The sequence below is a fragment of the Perognathus longimembris genome, chromosome 11 (genome assembly GCF_023159225.1).
Source record: "Perognathus longimembris pacificus isolate PPM17 chromosome 11, ASM2315922v1, whole genome shotgun sequence".
Lineage (NCBI taxonomy): Eukaryota > Metazoa > Chordata > Mammalia > Rodentia > Heteromyidae > Perognathus > Perognathus longimembris.
This window is the reverse complement of record NC_063171.1, coordinates 41,149,217-41,159,616: the sequence shown is the minus strand read 5'-3', so window position 1 is coordinate 41,159,616 and position 10,400 is coordinate 41,149,217. Positions and strand designations below refer to the sequence as shown.

General features: G+C 43.8%; 1 protein-coding gene across 1 annotated transcript; it reads right to left on the bottom strand.

Annotated features, from left to right (window-relative positions):
* Window positions 1–5,174: 5,174 nt before the first annotated feature.
* On the bottom strand, window positions 5,175–10,123 carry Cfap141 (cilia and flagella associated protein 141). Its single transcript, XM_048358142.1, has 4 exons — window positions 10,091–10,123; window positions 9,506–9,546; window positions 6,028–6,157; window positions 5,175–5,276 (listed from the first exon to the last, which is right to left on the bottom strand). The coding sequence occupies exons 1-4, from the start codon at window positions 10,121–10,123 to the stop codon at window positions 5,175–5,177; spliced, it is 306 nt and encodes a 101-aa protein (XP_048214099.1).
* Between the last annotated feature and the right edge of the window lie 277 nt (window positions 10,124–10,400).

Here is a 10,400-nt window from a genome sequence, read left to right as displayed (position 1 = left end):
AGATCCTACCCCCATACACGAATTCCATGATGACCTTGAATCCAGATCAATAGCTCGTCACAAGTGCCAGTCAATTCCTATTGCATGGCTCTTGCCTTCCAGGAGAAAACTAACAAATGGGCATTCAGGCCTCAAGGTAGGTACTTGTGGTGTTGTCTTATGTTTGCTCTTTCCTGGCTCCCAAAGTGTGTCTGTGTGTGTGTATGATATTTACTTTCTTTCTCATAACCTCTTCTTATCCTTAACACACCCACACCCTCCGCAAATACTAGCTCCCTTCTCTTAGAAAATGCCCACATTGAGGAATCAGAGGTCGAAAGAAGAAAGGCTGTAAAGAGGCTAGAAAGAATGCAAAGGACTCTAGTATTTGAGATTCTAGAGGACAGAGACATAATGGGAATATTGGTGTGGCAAGGAACACCTCTCTTTTAAGGAGACTTTGGATGCATAACTAGGCAGAAGCATCACATGGACTCTGATGGCTTCCTGTGTAGCCATTTGAAATAGGACAAACCAGTCTGAGTCACAAGATGAGTAAGGCATCAGGAACAGAGGCAAGAGGGGCTGGATGGGTACAATGGAGTGATGTGATGAAAGCAGACAGAATTGGCAGAGTGGATCAGGGACAATGGGCTCTATAGGGGGCCAACCTGCCAATACTAGAGCTAGTCTGGCACTGACAAGCCCTGAGGTAAGAGGCCAATGTCAGGGATCAAGGAGGGGATGGGAATTTTGTGGGCTCAAATGAACAGAAGCAAGATGAGAAATGGAAGTGTTTAGTGAGGGATATGGTAGAGAGTAGGAGGCATGCAGGCAATGGAGTGGGAAAATGGGAACAACAATCATAGTTATGGAGATCACTTATTGGACCTTCTGTGTCCCTTTTGTGCCAAGCTTTTCTTTATTTTTTGGCAGTACTTGTGTTTGAACTTGGGCCTTACACTTGCTGACTTGCTTTATTTAATTACCACAGCAACTCAATAAAGTAGGTAATCCATTTTACACATAAAGAACTGTAACCCAGAAAAATAAAATAACTTGCACAAGGCCACACAGCCAACAAATGAGAGCTGAGATTGAAGACCAAATCTATCCAGTATTTAAGCCTATTCTCCTAACTCCAGGTACCTGTAAATAAGCAGAAGACAGCCTAGGAGACAAGAGGGTAGATGAAAGTAGTAAAGGTAAGGGCTGGGAATATGGCCTAGTGGTAGAGTGCTTGCTTCATATACATGAAGCCCTGGGTTCGATTCTTCAGTACCACACATATAGAAAAAGCCGGAAGTGGCACTGGGGCTCAAGTGGTAGCGTGCTAGCCTTGAACAGAAAGAAGCCAGGGGGCTGGGAATATGGCCTAGTGATAAGAGCGCTTGACTCATATACGGGAAGCTCTGGGTTTGATTCCCCAGCACCACATATATAGAAAACGGCCAGAAGTGGCGCTGTGGCTCAAGTGGCAGAGTGCTAGCCTTGAGCGGGAAGAAGCCAGGGACAGGCCCTGAGTCCAAGGCCCAGGACTGGCCAAAAAAAAAAAAAAAAAAAAAAGTAAAGGTAAAAAGGGAAATAGAACAGGAGAATAAATCTCAACTTTGTGGTCAAAACTAGGCCACGTTTGTTTTTGTCTTCTATAAAACTCACAGGTGCTGGGTGCTGGTGTTCACACCTGTAATCCTAGCTACTCAGGAGGCTGAGATCTGAGGATTGTGGTTCAAAGCCAGCCCGGGCAGGAAAGTCTGAGAGACTCATCTCCAATTAACCACCAAAAAATCAGAAGTGGCACTGTGGCTCAAGTGGTAGAGTGCTAGCCTTGAGCTGATGAGCTCAGCTACAGCATCTAGGCCCAGAGTTCAAGCCCCAGGATTAAAAACAAAACAAAACTAAAAAACCACACATGATTTCATCTTTTGTTCTCTTTTTTTTCCTCATCCTGAGGCTTGACCTCTGGGCCTGGGTGCTGTGCCTGAGCTCCTTTTGCTCAAGGATAGCACTCTACCACTTGAGCCACAGTGCCACTTCCAGCTTTTTCTGTGATTTAATTGGAGTCTCACATACTTTAATAAGAGTCTCACATACTTTCCTGCCCATGCTGGCTTTGAACTGCATCCTTAGATCTCAGTCTCCTGAGTGACTAGGATTACAGGTGTGAGCCATCAGCACCTGGCAATATCTGTCATTTCTATTCAAGGCCTGTCTCCCCCCACCAGCCTGTGAAATCCATGTCTTGTTTGGTTAAAGACTCACAAATAGTTAGGAAGTAGAGGTGATGGGATTTGGTGGATACATGAATGAATAAGGGCAGAGGAAAGAATGAGCATAGGACAAATAATGACATGTAAATTAAGGGGATCTGGGTCATAGAGATATTGTGTGAGGTAGAAAATGAAGATACCTATATTATGTGCCAAGCCCTGAGCTTGCTTTCTCTCTCTCCATCAACATTCTTTTATTTTTATTTTATTTATTTATTTTTGCCAGTCCTGGGGCTTGAACTCAGGGCCTGAGCACTGTCCCTGGCTTCTTTTTGCTCAAGGCAAACACTCTACCACTTGAGCCACAGCACCACTTCTGGTTGTTTTCTATATATGTGGTGCTGAGGAATCGAACCTAGGGCTTCATGTATGCTAGGCAAGCACTCTTGCCGCTAGGCCATATTCCCAGCCCCTCAACATTATTTTATTTAGACCTGAAAATGATCCTATGAGATGGATATAATTTTTTTATTATTTTATTTATAGTTTTCTTTTTTTCAGGCAGGAGAGAAAGTTTATTTATTTATTTATTTATTTTTTGCCAGTCCTGGGCCTTGGACTCAGGGCCTGAGCACTGTCCCTGGCTTCTTTTTGCTCAAGGCTAGCACTCTGCCACTTGAGCCGCAGCGCCACTTCTGGCGGTTTTCTGTATATGTGGTGCTGGGGAATTGAACTGAGGGCTTCATGTATAAGATGCAAGCGCTTGGGCTGGGAATATGGCCTAGTGGCAAGAGAGCTCGCCTCGTATACATGAAGCCCTGGGTTCGATTCTCCAGCACCACATATCTAGAAAACGGCCAGAAGTGGTGCTGTGGCTCAAGTGGCAGAGTGCTAGCCTTGAGCAAAAAGAAGCCAGGGACAGTGCTCAGGCCCTGAGTCCAGCCCCAGGACTGGCCAAAAAAAAAAAAAAGATGCAAGCGCTCTTGCCACTAGGCCATATCCCCAGCCCGGATATAATTTTTTTAGAAGAGAAAATGAGGAGCTGGGAACATGTCCTAGTGGCAAGAGTGCTTGCCTCATATACATGAAGCCCTGGGTTCAATTCCTCAGCACCACATATGTACAAAAAGGCCAGAAGTAGAGCTGTGGCTCAAGTGGCAGAGTGTTAGCCTTGAGCCAAAAAAAAAAAAAAAAAAAAAGCCAGAGACAGTGTTCAGGGCCTGAGTCGAAGCTCCAGGACTGGCAAATAAATAATTAAATAAGAGAAAATGAGACATATATAAATCACTTACACAGGATACAAGAAAAGAGACAAAGCCAGAATGTTACACAAACCTGACTCCAAAGCCTATACTCTTCTATTTCTACATTACCTCTCTGTGCTTTGTTCAGTGGGGTGGGTAGGAACAAGAAGCCCTAACACCTTGGACATGAAAAATGCGGGATTTAAAGACAGACTTGAGGGAAGAGGGAGTAAGGCTGTGAGTTTTGCAGTGGAGATACAGACATAAGAAAGTAGGGAAAGAATATATGACAATGATGAGTGACCAGTGAAGATGACCACGGAGAGGTAAATATTAAGGAAAAATAATGCATAATGTTGATTACATCAGAGAACAGTGCTGTGTTTTCCCTTCCAAGTACTAACCAGGCTGACTCTGCTTAGCTTCTGAAATCAGATGTGATCAAGCATGTTCGGGGTGATATGGTCACCCTGGTGGTGTGTCAGCTTTGGCATTTGGGGTTAAATCATTGTTCTGATGTGATGGTGAAAAACCAGTGATTTGGGGAGAACAATGGAAGGGGTCACATTAAGGTAGATTATAAACTGATTTGTTGAATTGATATCCCTTTGTACAACTAAAGATAATAAAAACAAATTTTTGAAATAAAGATGTATTCTTACAGCTGGTACTGGCTTCAAAATGGTGTCTCTCTCTCTCTCTCTCTCTCTCTCTCTCTCTCTCTCTCTCTCTCTCTCTGGTTTCAGATACTATAAGGTGAACCAAGCAATGTTCTCTGTAGCCTGTAGGTACCTACGGTCAGTCAGTACTTTTCAACACTTCACATGTGTTTAAATGGACATGATCTTTCGACAAACCACTCCCAAATTCCACTGCTTATTTTCTTATACTTACTATATGACCTGCCTGATGCATTGAGGTATTGGAGACTAGAATCCTCTACTTTTTGCAGAGGTCAGAATTCAGGCTCAGAGAAGAGAGAATTCTTCAAGGTTTCACAATAACTATGACTCAAAGCCGCGAATCCAGGCCACTTGATAGAAAAGCACCGTTGTGCTTTATTTATAGATAAATAGCCACTTTCAAAGCCATTTTTTCCAAATATAGACAAAAGATCAATGAGATGTGAGAGAAGTGTTGCAAAAAATATAGGAAGTAAAGATTATGGTCATTGGGCTGGGAATATGGCCTAGTGGCAAGAGTGCTTGCCTCCTACACATGAAACTCTCGGTTCGATTCCCCAGCACCACATATATGGAAAACGGCCAGAAGGGGCACTGTGGCTCAGGTGGCAGAGTGCTAGCCTTGAGGGGGAAGAAGCCAGGGAAGGTGCTCAGGCCCTGAGTCCAAGGCCCAGGACTGGCCAAAAAAAAAAAAGATTATGGTCATTAAAAACAAATCAAGATTTAGTGCTGAGAAAATGAGCCACGTGGCCTAATAAGTTAGTGCCCTTTGAGAGCTTGCTTTATTTGTTAAATCAGAATTTTCAACTCATATTTCCAATCCCAACCCTACATCAACACTGCACACTAACCACAAGGTGTCACTATTGTTTCTATTAGGTTTTCATAGATGGTTTCCCAATTGGCAGAATGGGGTTGACCTATGTGAGGGAAGAGATGAAAATGAGAGCACTGTCTTAAATTCCAGGTCTGGGTCTATTTGGGAAGTTCAAGGCAGCAGAAGCTGAAAGAGTAGGTTAGGCATGATGAGAGTGGAAGAGCATGTTTTTTGGAAGCCATCAGAGTCTCTCCACATAAAAAGCTTTGCCCAGCTGATTTAGTTCCCGCTGGTACTGCTGATGCTCCTTCTCAAACAACTGGTGCAGGGCAGCTTGACGGACCTGAGGGAGAAGGAAGAAAAATATGGCGTTGGCCCTGTGTTTAGTGCTTTTTCTCATTCTTTGTCCTGGTTGCTTTCCAGGCCATTGCTGTGTCATAAAGCTAAGGGTTTGCACAGAGACTGAATAGGTGATAATATAAGAACTAAAGAGGCAAAGCCAGAATGTGAACATATACCTGACTCAAAGCCTACATACACTCTTTGTACTATTTCCTCTGCTAGTGGGATTGGTGGGGACAAAAGAAGCCCTGATAGCTAGGATATGAAAACTAGGGGCTTCAGCAATATGTTGAAGAGTGGTGGAGGCAGGTTTGAGGGACGGGAGGAAGTCTATCCAATTTTCTCTCCGTGGGGGCAGTTACCCCTTCAGCAAATATTGGCTGAGAAAATACTATGAACCAGGAAATCTACCAGGTACCTGGGTTACAAAGATAGTGACATGACTCCAATTGAAAGCCCAGAGAAAGAAAGCCGTACTAAGAGGCTGTTTAGAATCTCACCAAGATGAAAGGAACACAGACTGTAATGCCCTTCAGAACTTTAAAATAAGTCACCTGCAAATTAGATGTAGAAAAATCACTTACTGAAAAGAGCTTTGGCATTTGCAGTTGAAGAATTGTTTTGGTGTAATAGTGAAGAACTTCAGAGGCAAAGGAGATGGGTGAGTCATGACAGACTGAGATTGAAATCCCAGTTGGTGAAGGAACAGGGCAATAAAGGACAAGATTTCAGGCTGCCCTCCTAGAACTCACCAGCAGTAGCTGTTTGTTGGCCAATACTATTTCCTGTGCCATGGCATTCCGCATCCTCAGGGCTGCATAAAAGTTTCTCCTCTGACCCAATGTCATTTGCCACAAACAGTTTGTATGTGACTTTTGCCACCTGCCACAGGTATAGAGGTGAGGGAGGGGGGGTTAATGAAAGGAATGGAGACAAAAAAAAAATCAGTGAAGTTGCTTCATCACCAGAGCCCATGCAGCTGTCAGAAGATTGTAAAGTCTCCTTAAAAAAATAAATAGCCAGCCAGGGGCTGGGAATATGGCCTAGTGTTAGAGTGCTTGCCTCATATACAAAAAGCCCTGGGTTCAATTCCTCCATACCACATAAACAGAAAAAAAAACAAACAAACCAGAAGTGGTGCTGTGGCTCAAGTGGTAGAGTGCTAGCCTTGAGCAAAAACAAGCCAGGGACAGTGTTCAGGCCCTGAGTCCATGCCCCAAGACTGGCAAAAAAAAAAAAAAAAAAGTAGTATATTAAAACAAAAAGCCAGGCATTAGTGTCTCACACCTGTAATCCTAGCGCTACTCAGGATGCTGAGATCTGCAGATCAAGGTTCAAAGCCAGCTTGGGCAACAAAGTCCATGACCCTCTTAAATCCAATAACCACCAGAAAACTGGAAGTGGTGCTGTGGCTTAAAGTGGTAGAGTGCTAGCTTTGAGCAAAAAAGCTGAGGGACAGCACCCAGACTGAGTTTAAGCACCCACCCCCCCAAAAAAATTATGCTGGTACTGGAGCTTGAATTCAGGTCCTGGGTGCTATCTTTTAGTTTATTTTGCTCAATGCTGGCATTCTACCTCTACCACAGGAGTGAGTCATAGCTTCAAATCTAACTTTTTGCTGGTTAACTGGAGTTTCACGGACTTTCCTGGCTCAGTTTATTCAACCATGATCCTCAGATCTTAGCCTCCTGAGTAGCTAGGATTACAGGCATGAGAGACTAGCACTGAACACAGTCCTTTTAAGGAAAACTAAAATAGATATAAAATCTAGTTTGTAAGTTGGGTACTAGTGGCTTATACCTGTAATCCTACTTACTCAGGAGGCTGAGATCTGAGGACTGTGATTCAAAAGCCAGCCTGGGCAAGAAAGTCAGTAAGACTCATATCCAATTAACTACCAAAAAACCAGAAGTGGAACTGTGGCTCAAGTGGTAGAGTGCTAGCCTTGAGCAAAAAAGCTCAGGGAATGGGCTGGGAATATAGCCTAGTGGCAAGAGTGCTTGCCTTATATACATGAAGCCCTAGGTTTGATTCCTCGGCACCACATATATATACCGCCAGGGGTGGTGCTGTGGCTCAAGTGGTAGAGTGCTAGCCCTTTTTTTTTTTTTGCTAGTCCTGGGGCTTGGACTCAGGGCCTGAGCACTGTCTCTGGCTTCTTTTTGTTCAAGGCTATCACTCTGTCACTTGAGCCACAGCGCCATTTTCTGTATATGTGGTGCTGGGGAATGGAACCCAGGGCTTCATGTATACGAGGCAAGCACTTTTGTCACTAGGCTATATTCCTAGCTCAGAGTGCTAGCCTTGAGCAGAAAGAAGCCAGGGGCAGTGCTCAGGCCCTGAGTTCAAGCCCCAGGACTTGCATGAGAAAAAAATCTAGTACTTAAAAGTTGTGTCATTTAATCATTTCCTACATGGTAGATTATCAACTTTTATGTACTTCAGATAAGCAAGCTAAAAGTTGTGAGTTATCTGTTGTGTAAGCCCATTGTTCCTAACCTTTCCTTTGAACAAATTTTTCAACAAAATGCTTCACCCTGCCCTCTAGTCTTGCTCAATAAAATCAGCAGTTTCTTACTCCATCAGCTTTTTTTTTTTTTTTTTTTTTTTTTTTTTTGCCAGTCCTGGGCTTAAACTTTGTTCCTGGCTTCCTTCTGCTCAAGGCTAGCATTCTACCACTTGAGCCACAATGCCCCTTCTGGCCTCTTCTATTTATGTGGCACTGAGGAATTGAACCCAGGGTTTTATGCATGGTAGCAAGCACTCTACCGCCAAAGCCACATTCCCAGCTGCTCCATCAGCTTTTTAATTTTCTTTTTTAAAGCTCAAGCTAGTGTGTATAGTTAGCAGTAGAGAACATTCTAGCATGCAGAAAGACTTGGGTAGGTTTAATACCTAGCACTACACACACACACACACACACACACACACACACACACACACACATCTTATCAAGTAAAATAGCAATTTGGTCTGTGTCAGACTTGGCCAGGCAAGAAATAACTGAACTCTAAAAAATAATTATATTCAATATATATTATGTAAAAATTGAACTGTGCAACTTAAGGGTAGGGATGGGAGGGAGGGGAATGGGAGAATGGTAGAAGAGGTGACATTAATCAAGATTATGGAATTGAAACCTCTTTGTACAGCTACCTAGTATTTTTTTGAGGGTTAAAAGAGAAAACCAAGCAACAGAAACTTATGCTTTGGGGCTGGGAATGTGGCTTAGTGGCACAGTATTTGCCTAGCAAGCACGGAACCCTGGGTTCGATTCCTCAGCACCACATATATAGAAAAAGCCAGAAGTGGCACTGTGGCTCAAGTGGTAGAGTGCTAGCCTTGAGCAAAAAGAAGCCAGGGACAGTGCTCAGGCCCTGAGTTCAAGCCCCAGGACTGGCAAAAAAAGAATACTTGGTGCCTTCTGCCCATGATTCATACCTTTAACCTTAGCTATTCAGGAAGCTGAAATATGAGGATCATGGTTTGAAGCCAGCCCAGGAAGAAAAGTCAGAGATATATTTTATCTCCAATTAACCAGCACAAAAAGCTAATCTGAAGGTAGTGGCTCAAGGACTAGGGTGCCAGCTATGAACAAAAAAGCCAAGTGAGGGCTGGGAATATGGCTTAGTGGCAAGAGTGCTTGCCTTGTATACACGAAGCCCTGGGTTTGATTCCCTAGCACCACATATATAGAAAATGGCCTGAAGTGGCGCTGTAGCTCAAGTGGCAGAGTGCTAGCCTCCAGCAAAAAGAAGCCAAGGGGCAGTGCTCAGGCCCTGAGTCCAAGCCCCAGGACTGGCAAAAACAACAACAACAAAAAAAAACTACAGTCACACCTGTAATCCTAGCTACTCAGAAGCTGAGATCTGAGGATCATGAGTCAAAGCCAGGCAGGAAAGTCTGAGACTCATATCTGGAAAACTAGTAGAGCTGTGGCTCAAAGTGATAGAGCACTAGCCTTGAGTGAAAAAGTTCAGTGACAGCGCCCAGGCCCTGAGTTCAAGCATCATGACCAACCAAAACAAAGAAAACCAAAAATACACTCTATATAGTGTAACCTACTTGCAGGCTGGTATCTGCTTGCTTTGAGAATAAGGGTATTTTTTGCCTCCTCCATATTTTCTTTCTTGTAGGCAGCCCCCCAAAAGATGGAGAAGAGTTGAGAGATGCTCAGGGATATAAGATAGATCAAATTGAAGGGTAAAGGGAAGAAATATGAGAGATTACCTTTCAACCATCTTCTTAAGTCCCACGGCCTTCTGAAGCCTCTGTAAGAAAAGTTTTGTCAATCTGCCTTAATATCCAGCACTTCTCTCCATTAGTATACTCTTCTAGCAGAGACTCATAGATCTCTTTTTTTTTTTTTGGCCAGTCCTGCGCCTTGGACTCAGGGCCTGAGCACTGTCCCTGGCTTCTTCCCGCTCAAGGCTAGCACTCTGCCACTTGAGCCACAGCGCCGCTTCTGGCCATTTTCTGTATATGTGGTGCTGGGGAATCGAACCTAGGGCCTCGTGTATCCGAGGCAGGCACTCTTGCCACTAGGCTATATCCCCAGCCCCCATAGATCTCTTTTTGAAAGAAAGAGTAGTCAACTTCCTAGTTGAGAAGCAAGCTCTATTTTCAGAATGGATCAAGGAAAACATGCAGGAGTTAGAACACATTTAAAAATCTACTATGTGCCACTTACTCCTGTTACTACCCTACTCTTCCATCAAGGGCCCTTTCCAGTAAATGGGGTAATTTAGGTAGTGATCTGAAAACCACATCAAAGGAAATGCCTTCAACCCATTCCCTCCTTTCAACTTTGCATACCTCTTCTAGTTTTGCCATCTTTTCCACAGACATGTCTATAGATATGCTTGCAAGTCTGAGGCTACTGGGCAAGCCCTGTGTTTAGTTCAGTCTCCAAGGTTTCAGTAGTCATAGCAACATTTAGGCCTCTAACAATGACCCTGGACCTAGGAGTTGATTGGTCACTTGGCCAGTTGCCCTGGAGACCTGAAGGGAATCCTGGTTCTCCAGCCTTCTATTAATCACAGGCAAATCTATAAGCAAGGGAGGCAGTTACTATTTCAGAATTTCTTGTTGTGGTTTCAAAGAGCACCTGTATGGTCCTAGGTCC